The sequence below is a fragment of the Pseudonaja textilis genome, chromosome 3 (assembly GCF_049901715.1).
Source record: "Pseudonaja textilis isolate UNSWEBS1 chromosome 3, rPseTex1.2, whole genome shotgun sequence".
Lineage (NCBI taxonomy): Eukaryota > Metazoa > Chordata > Lepidosauria > Squamata > Elapidae > Pseudonaja > Pseudonaja textilis.
Window position 1 is genome coordinate 13,761,087 of NC_141992.1, and position 17,563 is coordinate 13,778,649.

Below are 17,563 nucleotides of genomic sequence, written 5' to 3' on the forward strand. Positions count from 1 at the left end.
ATTGGAGAGATGGGATATTTCTGAGGGAATTCTCAAAGAGTTTCTGGGGAGAACGGAATGGAGGAGAACCATTAATATCTGTGGAATATGAGGTGCTTATTGTTATGTTCTGTGTCTTTCTTCTCCAACCATAAGATCTATCTAATAAAATGAAATTCAACTGTGAAAAAAGTAAGGTTCTACATTTAGGCAAGGAAAACAAAATGCACAGGTATAGTATATGTGGTACCTGGCTCAATAGTAGTAACTTTGATAGGGATCTTGGAGTCCTAATGGACAATCATTTAAATATGAGCCAGCAGTGTTATATTCATTACTGGCCACTAGAAGGCTTGCTCTGAAGAAAATTCACACAGGATTCTAACTGCCTTGTTTTTAAAAGAAACAATCATTTAAAATAAAAGAAATACAGTCATTTTGGTAATACTATTTGAACCCCCACCCAGACTTCCTTTTAAATTTATCCCAACAAGCCATAAAAATATGCCATTGGATGTCTAGCCACAGAATTCTAGTAATGGCAACAGTGTATAATCCCCAACAAATCAAATGATTTATGATACTACTGATTTAATTGATTGGTTTATTATTGTATTTTATGATTTATCACTTTGTTGCTTGTATGCACAATGAGAGCATATGCACCAGAGACAAATTTCTTGTGTGTTCAATCACACTTGGCCAATAAAGAATATTCTGTTCTATTTCTATTTCTAATTCTATTCTATTGTTTCTATTCTATTCCATTCCATTCCATCCACTCCATTCCATTCCATTATTATCAAGTTGGTTTTGACACTCAATGACTATTTAGATAGAGATTCTGCAGGATGAACCGTCTCCAAGTAGGCCTTTAATAAACATGTTGCCTAATAGATTACCTTCACTTTACAAATATCATTCTGAGCAGAAATATTAAAGATGGAAGTCCAGAAATATTTATATTTGCTTTCAGAATTGCCTGTGCATATGTTTGAGTGTATGTAAATGAGAAGCAAGGGGCAGGTCTTGATTTTCAATTGCTTGATTTTCAACTACACTTTCTGGAGTTTTAATTTTAACTCTGTATTTCTTAATTTCTTGCATTCTACTTTTTTTGTTTTTCATTTATTTTCTGCCTTTGAAAAAATCCCATTGAGAGAGAAGGAGAGAGATTTAAATTTTATATTTGTAAGCCACCCAGTCTTTTTGAAACCAGATAGCCTTCAAAAATCTACTGAGTGAGTGAATTATCCATGGTAGTTAAACTTCAGGAAATGAGTTGGACTGTCCTGAACACAATATAATAAAAATTAAAACAAAGAATGCACTATTGAAGCAATTCAGATGCTTGGCAGTTTAGCCACTAGAGGGCAGCTAATGAAGGGAACAGATGTTTAAAGGTTTTTCTTTACATTTCTTTTTGTGAGAATATTGTAGGGATTTTACAAAAGCTATTTGCTACTCACAGTTTTTCAAAATCGTTTCCAGTAAGATATGTACATTGATTCTCATATTTTTTTCCATTTTTCTAGGAAAGCATAAGATGTATACTTTTATGAAAACTAGCTTTTGTTGCAATACACCCTGATACACTCCATATATGAATATTTTATGTTTAATCGTGGTGTATCTACTCAGAGCATATTTTAGTGTATCTACACTAGAGCAATGTACAGTGCAAATCGCATTCATTATTTGTGAAGGGAAAATATATGGCTTCGTGTGTCAAAACGCACAGCTGTTACAGACATACAGGCCAAATTGTCAGTCCTTTGACATGACTTCATAACATCACTTATTGTTCCTCTGTTGAGACGATTGCCAACATTGTCAGGAGCTTTTTAATCACATCTCACACAGAACTGTGCTGTCATATTCATGTTTCCCTTTTTACAGTTCAGGTCCTTAAATTCTTTCACTGATCTCCAGTCTATTTCTGTATTATGTCAACCCCCATAGCTGAACGTTTTTTTGAGAAAGAAGAAGAAAGAAGACGAAGACAACTGATGAAGCTTCCTCTTGGATGAAGAAGACAACTGATAAAGCTTCTTCTCTGATGAAGAAGACAACTGACGGAGCTTCATCCAAGAAACTTCATCAGTTGTGACAACTGATGAAGCTTCTTGGATGAGAAAGCAAACTTCTTCAAAAACAAACAACTAAACAAAAAAGTCTAATTGCCTTTTTAAAAAAGCAACTTTGAGACACCTATGACCTGGATGACTGAGAATCTCCACAGACATTTCCCCATAGCTGAACTTCCCCCATGGCTTTTTTTTCTTGCAGCTGAACTGAGTTTTCTTTTAAATGCAACCTACTCTTCATGCATGGTAGGTCAAAATGCTATCTGAGATTCCCAGTGGGTTATCCCTACTTTCTCCTTCTTCTGCAAAGCTGAAAGAAGAATTTACATCAAAAATGTAAGGGTAATATTTTCTTATCCTCCCTCTTAATTTATTGATGTATTTGTTAGATTTTGATACAGGTGTCCTTGACTTACAACAGTTCATTTAGTGACCGTTCGAAGTTAAAACAACACTGAAAAGAGTGACTTACGGTCATTTTCCCCACTTATAAACGCTGCAGCATCTCCATGGTCACATGATTTACATTCAGATGCTTGAGAACTGACTCACATTTATGATGGTTGCAGTGTACCATGAGATCACCTTTTGTGGCCTTCTGACATCTGGTTATCAGAGGGACCATCTCTTACTGGTCACATCTACCTGACCGACCAGAGTGGGGAGGTAAGGAATGTTGTGGGTCCCACCAGAAGAAGGGCCTTCTCCGTGGCAGCTCCCTCTCTCTGGAATATCATTCCCTCAGAAATTATAATGGCCCCCACTCTAACACTCTTCCGGAAGGTGCTGAAGACCTGGTTGTGCCAGCGGGCCTGGGGAACCCAGAGTGGGATGGAGTCCATTCAATGGCTTGTATGATGTGTTGTTACCGAGGTGAGGGGCAGGCGGGGGGGTTATTTTATTATATTATTTTATTAATTTATTATAAGATTCTCTCTTTTATTAGTTTTATTATTTTTATATGAGGTTTTTATATTCTTGTAAACTGCCTTGAGTTGCCATGTGTGAATAAGTGGCAATATAAATTTCCATAAAGAAATAAATAAAAAAATGAAGAAAGAAAGAAAGAAAGAAAGAAAGAAAGAAAGAAAGAAAGAAAGAAAGAAAGAAAGAAAGAAAGAAAGAAAGTCAATGGGGAAATTAGAATCACTTAACAACTGTGTTACTAATTTAACAACTGCAGTGATTCACTTAACAAATGTGGCAAGGAAAGTCGTAAAATGGGACGAAACTCAGTTAACCAATTTCTCACAATCACCACCTAATTTTTGGGCTCCATTGTGGTCATAAGTTGAAGACTACCTTATTGCCTTTTCTCCAACTTAAATCAGCTTTCACAGCACTTTGTCATATTTTCCTCACAACAATACTCTTTGAGGTATGTTGGACTAAGCAAATTCATGTTTTAAGCAAGACGTGAACCGGGGGTTCACTGGTCCGACCCTGTAACCTCCATAACATACTACACTGGCTCTGAGTGTATGATGGCTATGGAGATGTCCTGGAAAGACCATTCAGAATAAGGGCAAGAAAGAGCTTTGTCCATAGTCTGCTATGTTTCATTCCAGATGATCTCCAACACTACCATGACGCTCATTTTGGTGGTGTTATTCCCTTATTGGCTAGAAATGGAACTGAGCAAAATGGGAACTGATTTCTTTAAAAGCAACAAGGCTGATGCAACTATTTTTTTGACTACCGGGAAAAAATGGAGAAAAAAAATGAAACAAAGGAGGTTGAAAGTTATTTTAACTTCTCAAAAGCCATTTTCGTTTCAGCTGTTGGCAAAAAAAGTTGAAATAGGGATGTCATGAACCAATTCATTGATCTCTCTAGACTGAACATAAGATGGAACATTCAGTACCGTATTTCTCCAACTTGTGGTTCCTCTAGTTCAGGAAAACGATGGCCAGCTCAGGAATTCTGGGAGTTGAAGTCCAAAAGTCATAAAAAGACCATGGTTCTCCACCTCTGCCCCAGGTAGTTCTTATCCCTCAAGAAACTAAACCTTGAAGACACACGTAGAATTTGTGCATATCCCTCCCTATTTCCTGTCTGCCTATCAATCTTCCTTTCTTTTATTATCTTTCATAAAACAGACTCTCTGAGCATTTTGGAACAGAATCCTGCTTTTTATTGTATTGTGAAAGTGGCATTGATACCACTCTTTGAACAACGACCATAGATTGATTATTTTAGTCAATTTATTGATCACATTATTACTCTAAATAAATCAAATAGCACATGTTTCCCACTTCCTTGTGAATTAATGAAGCCAACTTCTAACCATGGGAGTCCTTTTACAGTCTTTATAGGGTTTCCTGCCTGAGCAGGTGGTTGGACTAGAAGACCTCCAAGGTCCCTTCCAACTCTGTTATTCTGTTTTTCTTAGCCTGAGTACCAAATGTTCATCCATTAGAACAAGAGGTCTCCAAGCCCTGGTCCGTGGCATTCCAGAAACCAGGCTGTGAAAACAAATGAAGCTCCATCACCAGGATGCAAGCAGCACATGAAACCACACCCTCTCTGGTTTGTGGAAAAACCTCTCTCCATGCAACCAGTCTCTGGCAAAGGTGGTATTCAGCAGGTTCTGACCAGTTCTGGAGAACCGGTAGCAGAAATTTTGAGTAGTTCAGAGAACCGACAAACACCACTGGCCCCGCCCCATCTATTCTCCGCCTCCTGAGTCCCAGCTGATCGGCTGGGTCTCCTTTTGTTGCCCTGCACAGGAGGTTGCCCTAAAGCAGGTTAGTGGGGTGGGGAGGGAATGGAGATTTTACAGTATCCTTCCCCTGCCATGCCCACTAAGCCGCACCATGCCCACCAAGGGTTGGACACATAACCGGTAGTAAAAAAAATTGAATCCCACCACTAGTCTCTGGTACCCCAAAAGGTGCAGGCCAGCTGCTGCATTACAACACACTAACTTTTGACTGACTTTATGGAAGACAACACTTATACAAATACAGTAGTTCATATTCAACGTTTAGCTTTTCCGTCTGTTCTAAGAAGGCTTCAAACAAGGATTCCACCGTTCCCCATCATCCTATCTTACATTTACTACTATTTCTATCCCTTCAATGAAACATACAGACATTCTTCAGATGCTTTCCAACTTGTAGTTATTCATTTCATGGAATTTCATTTAAACTAATTTCATCCTTGAAGTTCAGGCTTACAATTTACACTGTACAGGAAATTATTCTCTTATTCTTCTTCCATCCCACCAAAGACAAGGTTGCTAAGGAAAGGGAGAAAGGGCCCAGAAATAAATCCTTCCATTCCCCAACACCCAGTCAGAGCTGAAGAAGTTTCTTGGATGAGAAGCAAAACATCTTCAAAGAAAAACCAGAAAGTCCAGTTGCCTCTTGAAAAAAGCACCTTTGGGACAACCATGACCTGGATAACTGAGAATCACCATAGACATGGCCCCAGAAATATTTAGTTGTCTTTTGAAAACCATTTTATGGAATATTACTAAAGATAAATGACAAGGGAGTGCAGGAATAGATAAAAATAATATTTTTTTTAAAAAAAACTTGAAGTAGATAGCTCAATGTATTGACACAGAGTGTCAAGGAAAGAAAAATGTCAAGGAAGTGGAAATCTTTCGCCAACACAGTGCAATATAAACCCAATCAATGAGGCATTAAACTATCCTTTTAGGCACCCAATATCACAGCCTTCTTTGTGTATAATATCTTCAAGGCACTACAGTAATTTCACAGTAGTATCCATTGGTTTGCACTGCCTACTAATCAGGAGGAAAATGTGGATTTTGAAGACCCTCTGATTAGTTCTGAGAATTTACCCAGCAGCCCTTTCTTCAGAAAGTTGATAAGTTCAACTTTTCTTTTTTAAAAAAAACTTAAAAGTTGATAAGTTCAACTTTTCTTTTTTTAAAAAAAAACTTAAAAACATACGGTAGAAATTCATGCACAAAGGATCTTTCAGATCAGCGATTTTATACCATAGTCCAATCTCGTTTCCTTTCATTCTCCTCTGTTGCTTCTCTTGGTCATTGCTATAAAATCCTTCTTTCTGAAGCCACTTCTCCAAATTTCAGCCTATTTACTTTTCTGTTATTATGACCTTATTTCATGTACCTTTTACTTGGATTTGCCACTCTGGTCTCCTCTGTTGACTTTGCTTTAATTTTTTTTAAAGCCATGTTGTTCTTTATTTGACTTTAAATTGATTTTTCTTTCCTTTCTTAGGTGCTTAGGAGTAGGGACTTTAATGGCAAAACTTTACATACAAGTACTTAAATACAGAGATATAGAAGAAGGGGACAGCAGAGAATGAGGTGGCTGGATGGAGTCACTGAAATAGTTGGTGTCAGCTTAAATGGACTCTGGGGACAGGGGACAGTAGAGGACAGGGAGGCCTGGAGGAACGTCGTCCATGGGGTCGTGATGGGTCAGACATGACTTCACGACTAACAACAACAACAGCTTAAATATATATGACACTTCTGATGATAAATGCTTACTGCCAACTCTGGCTTATTCTTCCATGCCATTCAGTGGTTGCAGACTGTCTTTTTTAATATTTATATTTATGTTTTTTAACCCTATCCTTTTTTTAAAAAAAGAAGCTCAACAGAATTACTGCTTTCAGATGGCAAATAGTTGAAAAAAACAATTCAGCACATATTTTTTCATGCTGGTGGATATTTTAAAAAGAATGTTATATGTAGCTATTGAAAGGATTATTCTTCAGTCATATACATGGGCAGCTATATCTGAATCAGCTACTGGAGATATTTTTATACTCCTTGATCTGCCAGAAAAGGATGAAAAAAAAATCCACATGCAGCTGAATTGCAAGTCTGATCAATCCTAAACTACCTGAAATTCTGGCCATTCATTGCTTAATTATTTATTTTATTAGATTTTGGCACTGCCCAACTCCAGATTGTCTGTGGGTGGCTCACAATATCAAACAAATAACAAGATAAAAACACAATACTTTATAAACAAGATGGCATCTGAATGAATTACACAGACCAAGCTTGATAGTTTAGCACAGGGGTGTCAAACTTGCGATTACACATTGTCACGTGGCGTATTGCAATTTTTCCCCCCTTTGCTAAAATGGGGGTGGGCATGGCCAGCATGTGACACATCCAGCTTGCAGGCCACGAGTTTGATACCCATGGTTTAACTCCACCTAGAACAGGGGTGGGGAACTATGGCCCCTTTTATGACTTGTGGACTTCAATTCCCAGAATTCCTGAGCTACCTATGCTGGCCTCAGGAATTCTGGGAGTTGAAGTCTATAAGTCATAAAAGAACTAGCATTCCCCACCTCTTTCCTAGAAGGTCCCAAATCCTAGTAGAAAATACAGGACTGAAGATTCGTGCATAATCTGCTAGCAACTGCAAGATGATTGCAACTTTAATTTCCACACTGAGGTATCTTTCCTTGATTTGGCAAATGTACTTACTATGTCAGACATTCCAATTTAAAACTGCCAATTCAACCAATCGCCATCTTCCTATGAACAAGCTTGGGACTTGATCTCATCAGTTGGCCTGTGCAACCTTTGAAACAGTGATGGGAAGATCCTGTGTATGTTATCCATGAGATCACTTCTGCCAAGCAGAAATAACTCCAAGAAACCTCTAATGAGTATCCCTACCTCTAAAATTCTACACCTTGGTTAGAATCGGCAATAAAATTATATCTACTATCATGCAAGGAAAATTATTTTATAAATAAAATCTCCAGGAAAGCATGGTGCCTTCATGCACATACCTGCATGCTTTCAGGAAGCCATATTCTAAAGAGGGCATGTTGAAATAACTCCAATTGTCTTAATAATAGAACAACTTCAGGACATTAAAACCATCAGCAATAACATAGAATTCAAAATATTAATAGCTCAGTAATGGTGCAAACCTGTACAACATCCTTAGTCTTACAAGCACATGAAATGAAGGCAGATTCTAGTCATGTGCTTGCAAGACTAAGAATGCAGATTTCTTTATTATATTTAATCCAATCGGACCTAATCTTCTTTATTAAAAAATTGCAGAGCCAAATGCAGTTCCCCTTTCAGGTCACTACTAGATCCTAACATCAATTAAGAAAAGTTTCTTTCAATTCCCTTCTCCCCACCCTTTGTCACTTGTATAGATTGTTTAATGGTGTTCTTAAATCACCTGAAGTTGTTTTGTGATTAATTACTAACCAAGAATTAAACTTCTTTGCAGTCTCTGCAAAGAGCTTGGATCATTCCCTATTGCAATCCTCTCTTGGCCTTAAGCCAGGGTTCCCCAAACTTGGTCACTTTAAGACTTGTGGGACTTCAACTGCTGGAGAATTCTGGGAGTTGAAGTCCACAAGTCTTAAAGTGCCCAAGTTTGAAGATCTCTGCCTTAAGGTGACTCGGCTGAAGCTCAGTGGAAAGGAAAGGCTAATACCTGAATCTTCTCTCAGTTCTTCTGAGTGCAGCTCCTCGCCAAGTGAGGTGGCCTTGATGGTGGCTGATCTATGTTCCTGTTGCATCTCTTCTGAGGTGAATGCCTGGCATGGGGGGGATGAAGGGTCACTCAGCATTGTTCTGGTGGCACCATCAGCAGTGCATGCTTTCCCTTCAGAATCTAGGATACCATGACATTCTGGCATTAGTTCAACCATTCATGATGGCTTAAGCTCATGTTCCATGCTATAATGTTGAATCAGAAGGGGGCCTCCCTTGAGAGGAGAGTTTAAAGGAAAACACTCAGGGAGAAGATTTGTAGTTCAGGGTTGTAATGAGGAGTCTTTGGTACTTCTGGCCTTGGTGGTTTTCTTGCAGATGTTTCATTACCCAAACTAGGAGACATCAGTGCTAGTAAGGGGAATGTGGTTTGTTCTCAACTTATATTCAAGTGCAAGGGTCTTCAAACTTGGCAAGTTTAAGACTTGTAGACTTCAACTCCCAGAATTCCTGAGCTAGAAGAGGAATTCTGGGAGTGGAAGCCCACAAGTCTTAATGCTGTCGAGTTTGGAGACCCCTGTTCTATTGGCTTCCTTTGACAGTGTTGGTGGGAGTGGTCTTGGAGGTTCTCTGGTTGGATTGTTTACTGTTAGCTTGTTTTGTATTGTTAGCTTGATGTCACCTAGTTTGGGCAGTGAAACACCTGCAAAAAAAAATCAACCAAACTCAGAGAGCACCAAGGACCCTCATTTCCTTGGGACCTACCACTTGAGATATAGTATAGCTCCTTCTGGAATAGACCAACACTTGTGGACAACTCCCAGAATTCCTCACAGGGGTCTCCAACCTTGGCAACTTTAAGACTTGTGGACTTCAACTCCCAGAATTCCTCAGCCAGATTAGGAGACCCCTGAACCAACATATAATCAGGCACTATTTATTGTGCTGGGTGAGAGGAGCAGGATAATCACTCTCATCACCTCTAGTAAAAATGCCCACACATCATAACGAAGGATTTTATTCTACTAGTATTTGCTCTGAATTCAATTCTGTTTTTGGGAGTAGTGGCATGCAAACTTCAGTGGAAGAGGCTATTAAAAGGCTATTAAAACACCTTAATAAAGTGACGAAGAGAAAAACCCAGAGTCTTGCTATCTACATTGAGAGGCACAAAAAAAAAGATTTCAACTCCAAGAGCCCATCTGATAAACTCAAAGCACTCCTAACCAAAACTGTGTGCTCCTTCATAATAACCCCTCTCAACCCCTCTCAAAGGGACCAAATTTTCAAGCAATTTTGCTTCCCACTCAGACACATTTCCGTCTGTATCTGGCCCCTTTCCTTTTCCTCGATAGAATCCATCTCGATCAGAATGTACTACTTTAACTTCCTTCTATAAGCACATGCTTGCCATTTTATAGTTATTTGGGGGCTTGGCAGAGACATAAGGAACTCTGCATTTTTAAAGGCTGCAGTTGTGCTCTTAAAAAAAAAATGATTTCCAGACCGTGACACCTAATTATCACATGTGCTAGAGGGGGTTGTTATTTCTTTTTGTGCGTTCTAGATGACAAGGGGTTGTCTGATGCACTGAGATATGATAAGCATTGTGATTATTTGTAAATAATTACTTATGCCTATCAGATATGTCCTTATCTTAAATGTAAGAACTGCTTTGCCATCTATCTTCCTAGTAAATTTCAAAGAGGCAATTGATAAATATCTGATAGTCTCAGGCTTCTTTCACAGAAGAAAGGGCTACGTAAAGGAAAAGTGATTGTCTAGGAAACCATAGCTTTAAAAATATCTAGAGTTGTCAAAGAATTACATAAAGAACAGGAGTGGTTAAACTAGGTATGTTAACTCAATTATTTCTTTTATTATTCACAAGTTTTAGTATTTGTAGGGTTTTAGGTTCTGATTACTGGATTAAAGATAACCATTCCCCTGTAAAATGTATCCTGAACCCATGGAGAATACTCTGTGTCTGTTTTACAGGTTTAAGTTAATGTTACTGGCATTAGTAAAGCATATGCAATGATATGGATGAGTTAGTTGTTTGTTAATAATAGATGACTTGTCAGCACCTGGGACAGCTCCCTATAGCAGCTATTGTTCCTTCCTTCTTAGGCAACAGTTCAAATGAAATTTTCCACAAAGCAGTGAAGCTAAGATATGCGACACTAATAAGATTAACCTTTCTGTGCAGACAGTAGAAACATCTGTATGTGTGTATATAAACTAAAAATTAAAAAGTTTACTTCTAAAAGTAGCATGTAGGTGATATTCATTTCTATAGTTGCATATGGTGCTTACAAACAACTGGAAGACCTAATAATCCACAAAGAATTTAATAAGCTGACAGGGGGATCACTCTGTTCATCCAGAATGAGCTTCCCAAATTTTCTTAATATTATTCTTTTGTGTGTTTTAAATGTTAAATAATATTTCAAATGTTAAAGAAGAGAAACATCTCCCATGGGTCTTTTGTCATAATCAATTAAAATTTGGCATGCTGCTCACAAATTTCTCAAATGTCTTCTTCTAATGCAGGTGCCTTTCTGGGAATCAATGTTATACATTGATTGTAATGAATATCTTAGGAGTGTTCCAATATTTGAGGGGCTGCCACAAAGAGGGGGGAGGTGGGGCAAACTATTTTCCAAAGCACCAGAAGGCAAGACAAGAGCCAATGGATGGAACCTAATCAAGGAGAGAAGCAACCTAGAACTAAGGAGAAATTTCCTAATGGTGAGAACAATCAACCAGTGGAACGGCTTGATTTCAGATGTTCTGGGTGCTCCATTACTGGAGGCTTTTAAGAAGAGCCTGGACAGCCACTTGTCCAGCATGGTATATGGTCTCTTGCTCTTGTAGGGGGTTGGACTAGGTGAGCTCCAAGGTACCTTCCAATTCTGTTTTTCTATGTTCCATGAGATAAATTTTTATTGGGCTACAGGAAGCCAGCTCTTGAGAGTTGTTGATGCTTTTCTTATTTTGGATTAATCATATGTTTTTCTGAATTGACTTGATACCTATTTCCTTCTCCTTTCTTTCCTCAAATATAACAAGCTGACCTCTATGACCCAAGATTAAGCAAATTTGATCCAAAAATATAGGTCTCTAGTTAGATTTCTCCATCCCTGACATTTCTGCTCAAAAGTCTTTACTCTGACTGACCAGATTTTTTTTTTTAAAAAAAATACTTTTTCTGGCAAATCCAGCTCAGTTTCTAATGTCTGTATGAGCATAGGACATGATGGGGTTTTTCAACAATCTTCGATGCAAGATTCCTTCACCCTTGTTATTATTTCAGCTAGAATTTCCGGAGAACTGAACATAAAGATCATTTTCAGAACAGCAATTCCTTTAAATCAATTTAAAGTAATGGCTGTTCAGGAATCAGTGTTTATGCTCTGGCATTAAGGGTCTGCAAATTCAGCTCAGAATTGCTTCTGGCAATATAAGGACAGGAGGAGGAGGAGGAGGAGGAGGGGAGAGGAGGAGGAGGAGGAGGAGGAGGAGGAGGAGGAGGAGGAGGAGGAGGAGGAGGAGGAGGAGGAGGAGGAGGAGGAGGAGAAGAAGAAGAAGAAGAAGAAGAAGAAGAAGAAGAAGAAGAAGAAGAAGAAGAAGAAGAAGAAGAAGGAGGAGGAGGAGGAGGAGGAGGAGGAGGAGGAAGAAGAAGAAGAGGAGGAGGAGGAGGAGGAGGAGGAGGAGGAGGAGGAGGAGGAGGAGGAAGAAGAAGAAGAAGAAGAAGAAGAAGAAGAAGAAGAAGAAGAAGAAGAAGAAGAAGAAGAAGAAGAAGAAGAAGAAGAAGAAGAAGAAGAAGAAGAAGAAGAAGATCATCTGGCTTTCTTGCCACACAGTTCCCCAGTGCACAATTTTTATAGCCTGAGTTCACCCACTCTACCTCATAGGCACGTTCAGCGAAAAGTTACTGTTCTTAAAATAGGTTTTGCAGCACCACGGTTGCTATGATACTGTGGAAAGGGGAAGGGAAGGAGTTGGAAAGCCAATCCATGAATAATCATGGGCATATTACCCGCCTCTCACATTGTGCACTGGTTCTATTTTCTTTTCTTTCTCCCCCCCCTCAACTCTATTCAATCCAGGCATTTTGATGAAACCTCCACTTGAAGAGCTGAAACCAAACCCTAAAAGGGAAAAATTCCACCCACTTTCCAGAGGGTCAGAGGGAAGCTGCATCTGTAAAATGCTGCATGGGCTTAAGAGAGAAATGGTTGAGGTCTTGATGGAGGAAAGTTCCTGATGTACTTTGCCTGCAAAGAATTGCCTCTCAGTTCTAGCCATGCCCAGGTGCAACTGGGAATAATCTTAGTTAAAAGACTCAAGAATGCCAGGTATTGAATTGGATGGCTGGATAATCTGATGCCATTTAAATCCAATCCCCCAGTCCACAAAAGGTGGTAATTTTTTTTATAAAATGTAAAAAGTGAAGAGCTGTGCATACTTTGAAAAGGATTCAGATGGAGTGTTATAATATTTTCAGGTTTCTCTGCAAGTTGGAAAAAAATGGTGCGGCTGCTTTCAGAAGCAAGCTAACGGTAATCTGTTGGCCCTTTAAAAAAGCTACATATTTTCCTCAGATATAAATAGAAGTGCTTCTTTTGGGGACAATCAGTAGCTCTCTGATCAATCTCACAGATTGCTTGGGGGAAGGAAGGAAGGAAGGAAGGAAGGAAGGAAGGAAGGAAGGAAGGAAGGAAGAAGGGAAGGAAGGAAGGAAGGAAGGAAGGAAGGAAGGAAGGAAGGAAGGAAGGAAGAAGGGAAGGAAGGAAGGAAGGAAGGAAGGAGGGAAGGAGGGAAGGAAGGAATGCTAGGTATGCCATCTTCCACTTCTGAAAGAAACAAACAAGATATCAATGTAATAATAAATATTAGGGAGGGAGAGGGAGAGAAAGAAAGAAAGAAATTGGGTGTCTGCCGGGTTGAGTCAGAAATATAAAAATGGTAGCCACAACAATGTAATCAACCTGCCAGAAGCACAACAAATAACTGAAGTGTTAATTGCACTGTCTTGAACAACTATCTTGACTTTTTTGACACACACACAAATAATTCCAGAATTTTGGAAAGTTTAAGGGAAAAATCCAAAATTTTGGAAAGTTTAAAGTTTAAGTTTATTTGTGGATGCTCTTCTTTCCATTCCTTTTCAAGCCTCCCTACAATTACTCACATCTCAATGGAATGCCTTTAAGTGCAGTTTTGTTTTGGCCACTTCATAACTGCTCTGTTCCAAATAAATCAGGCCAGTAGGTCTCTTCCTTATTCCAGATGGTGAAGTTTGTTTTTTTTTCTAACACTCAGTCAAAGTTTCCCTTTAGGAACACAAGAACTTGAGCAATGTCCAGCTGTATCAGACCCATGACCTATCTAGAACAGCAGTCTGTTCTCTAAAAGGAACTGCCCAAGGAAATCTATTAGTCTTGCAGCAGAAGACTAAGTTTTCAGGGTCAGTCACACTACCATAAAGGCTAATAGTCACTGAGCACCATGATTTTCATAATTGGTCCAGCCCTTTTTTGAAGGCAGCCAAGTTGGTATCCAGCACATCTTGTGGTAGTCAAGTTCCAAAGTTCAATTACACATTGTGTAAGCAAAAATTCCTTTCTGTAACTAAAGCCCATTATTCCATGTTCTGCACTCTGGAAGGTTAACAAAGAATTCTTGGTGGTTTTTCTGCTGAGCATCCTTCAAGTATTTAAAAAATACTATCATATGTTCCTGTCAGCTGTCTTTTCTCAAGACTAAAGATCCCCAGTTCCCTCGAACATTCTTTTTTAAGAGTTAGTTTCCAGGCTCCAGACCATCCTTTTCACATCTATTCCAACTTGTCTAAATTGATAAAACATATGAAGAACAGTTGCAGTAATTGGGTTTGTCTAATCTAGTGAAAAGAAGGATTAGGGGTGACATGATAACAATGTTCCAACATTGGAGGGGCTATTAAAGAAGAGGGGGTCAACCTATTTTCCAAAGCACCAGATAGTAAGAACAAGAAAAGATGGAAACTAATCAAGGAGAAAACCAACCTAGAACTAAGGAGCAATTTCCTGATTATGAGAACAATAAACGAGTGGAATGGCTTGCCCTCAGAGGTTGTAGGTACTCCATCATTGGAGGCTTTTAAGACATTTGTCTGAAATGGTATAGGGTCTCCTGCTTGGACAAAAGATTGGACTAGAAGACCTTCAAGGTCTCTTCCAACTCTGTGATTCTGATTTAAAGGATGCCATCCCAGAATTCGGTAGCAGCCAGTAGGATCTAGATACGGTTTGGCCATAAAGTTGTCAACTTCACTTTCAAGATCCTTTTCACATGACCAATTCCCATGTGGATTTCATATCTTTCTCTTCTTTGTCTATGCTAAACCATACTTCTTTCCCCAAAGCTCCACCTCTGGAGACAATCTAATCTGTTGAAGGGTATGGAGTTCAGAATCTGTTCCATCCTATATTTAAGTATCATCGTCTTTTTTTAGGATTCATTAAACAGCTAGGATGTACAAAATGCAAGGAACACACTCTGCCCTTTAAGCATTGTTTAAAAGCCAGATTTAAATTTAGAATTCACTGATTCTTCATTTGACCTACGTTCTCCAAAGCACACCCAACCATCAAGATACTTACATTACAAATATCAAAAATATGTAGCAGTGATGCTCATCCTCCACTTAATATAAGGTCAGTGCAAGGGTAAAGCATTGATATTTAAAACTAATGGGTCAATAACTCCTATGATCCACTTATTAAAACAATACCCTCATTAGAGCTAGGATCCAACTGGAAGTTAGGGGGAAGGAAGATGGACGAGGGCTACTCCTTTAGATAATTGCATAAGTCAATGTGATACAAAAGAAACTCGAGAGGCTTCAAGATTTAATGTACTATGCTTCACATAATATTGCAGATCTGAAAGACACAAATTATTGCATTAAAGTACATTTTATTTGGGAAAGGTTAGGATGTAATTGCTGCCTATCTTGCTTTAATCGAAACAGGCTTATGAATAGTTATTAAAAGAGACACTTCAGGTGAATTTTTAAAAGGGGCTGTAAAATAAACCTCTGAGATCCCAGTCATCTATTCTGTATTTGTTGTTTTCTATTAGACTGCTTGTTGCTTTGGGGAAGCCCCAGCTCTTAGAGATTCTGTCATTACTATTAAAGACAAATACTTTTCCTAGGAACCTAATATATTGTCCAGGCAATATCCCTGATCTTTAAAGCAGCCATCCAGAAAAACAGTTCTGTCCTAAAACCAAATCTTAACTTTATCCCGAGTTGCTGAAATGAATGGACCGATACATAAACTTCTCATCTAGTTTAGTTTGGTAGCCCAAAAACAAGGTATTTGATACCTAAAATCAGGCACAACAACATGACTTACAACATCTCATTTAATGACCGAAATTACAGTGGTACTGAAAAAAAGTGACATGACCATTTTTCACACTTATGGCCATTAGAGCATCCCTGCGGTTCCATAATCAAAATTCAGATGCTTGACAAGTGGTTCATATTTATGACAGTTGCAGTACCGTGGTGTGTGTGTGTGTGTGTGTGTGTCATGTCATCACTATTTGTGGCCTTATGACAAGCAAAGTCAATGGGGAAGCTTTAACAACCATGTTACTAACATAATAACAGCACTGGTTCATTTAACAACTGTGGCAAGAAAAGTCGTAAACTGGGACAAAGCTCACTTAACAAATGTCTTGCTTAGCAACAGGAATTTGGGGCTCAATTGTGGACACAAGTGAAGAATACTACCTGTAGAAATACATTCCAAGTTTACACACCGATCAAACTTCCTAGGAAGCATACAGGAATAGGAGGGGATGTAACTCCAGGCAAGATATCTTGCCATTCTGAGCATCTTCAAAGAAGGACTGGAAAAACTTTTGTCTGATGTCTACAAGAGTCATAACCCCTCCAGGTCAAATGGGACAATATTTTTCACTGCAATGTCAGCCATAAAAATGAATTGATGTTAATGGTCTCTGGCCTCATTCCTAGAGTCGTTTATCCCATTCCTTTATGGCCACGTATCCTTTTTCCTTTTTTAGCTTTAACATCACACAAGTGCAATGACATCCACAGAGCTAAAAGACACAAAATAGCACAAATTGGTAGGCATGCTGGGGAGCCACAAGCCATGTTCAGAAGTCAGATGGAAACAATAGTTCATCCACATTACCTATGACCATAATGAAAACAGGAAAATTGGTGGTGGAGGGGAAGACACAAATATAGGGAATGGCCAAGGATGTGAAGATGGTGAAAGGACTAGAATTTTCTCCCCCATTTCATCCCACTCTTGTTAATTTCTATTATGGAGCCAGAGACAGTCTAATTTGAAAAAAAAAACCTTGCTATCTATCAGGCTCAGCTAAGCCTCCTTCAAGAAAACATTTGCTAATACTCTACTTCTGATCCTTCATTATGAGATGACAGAATTTTACAATTGTCCGGTTACAGTCCAGCACAACCAGTGATTCAAGAAAGTAGGAAATAGACGTCCTTTTTAAAACTACTTGTATATTATATCTGCATTCAAAGCACTAATGAAGATTGTCCAACTGATTTTGACCTCAATTGTCAAGTTTATACAATGGACAAGTATTTGGTATTCTTTCAAAATGGAGTTTAAGTATCATATATGACCAGGAGGTGAATCTGGAGTAGATCTCCCAAGAATATAAAGGTGTTTTGGGTTTATAAAATTAAGGGGCCTTTTTCTAGAAAAAAATTAATCAAGGTTTGATAGCTATATTTGAAGAAAAAAGATTTCCAGGGGAAAATTAAAATATCCAGAACATGGAAGGTTGAAGAGAGGCAGAACTGTAATGGAAGTGAACCCTTGGGGTGTGAGTTGACAATGCAAGGCAACGTGGGGAAAGTGGACAAAGATTGGAGGCTCCAAATATTATCCCAACAGAGTGAAATCATGTCTTCTAATTCCTACTGTCAGTTTCAGGTGATCTGATATCCATCGCTTGTTTTAATCAATTAAATATTGGCTTCCCAAAGCTCTCCTAGCAAAAGATG

At 38.7% G+C, this 17,563-nt stretch overlaps 1 protein-coding gene across 4 annotated transcripts in view; it reads right to left on the minus strand.

Annotated features, from left to right (window-relative positions):
• Positions 1 to 17,563, minus strand: part of PHACTR3 (phosphatase and actin regulator 3) — a 259,576-nt gene that overhangs the window by 112,420 nt on the left and 129,593 nt on the right. For 2 of the 4 annotated variants that reach the window (XM_087928945.1, XM_087928948.1), the window contains exon 4: positions 8,495 to 8,674. The exons of the other annotated variants lie outside the window; for them this stretch is intronic. In XM_087928945.1, the coding sequence (XP_087785071.1) occupies positions 8,495 to 8,674 (180 nt within the window). The remainder of the gene's footprint in view (positions 1 to 8,494; positions 8,675 to 17,563) is intronic. 4 annotated transcript variants of the gene reach the window in all.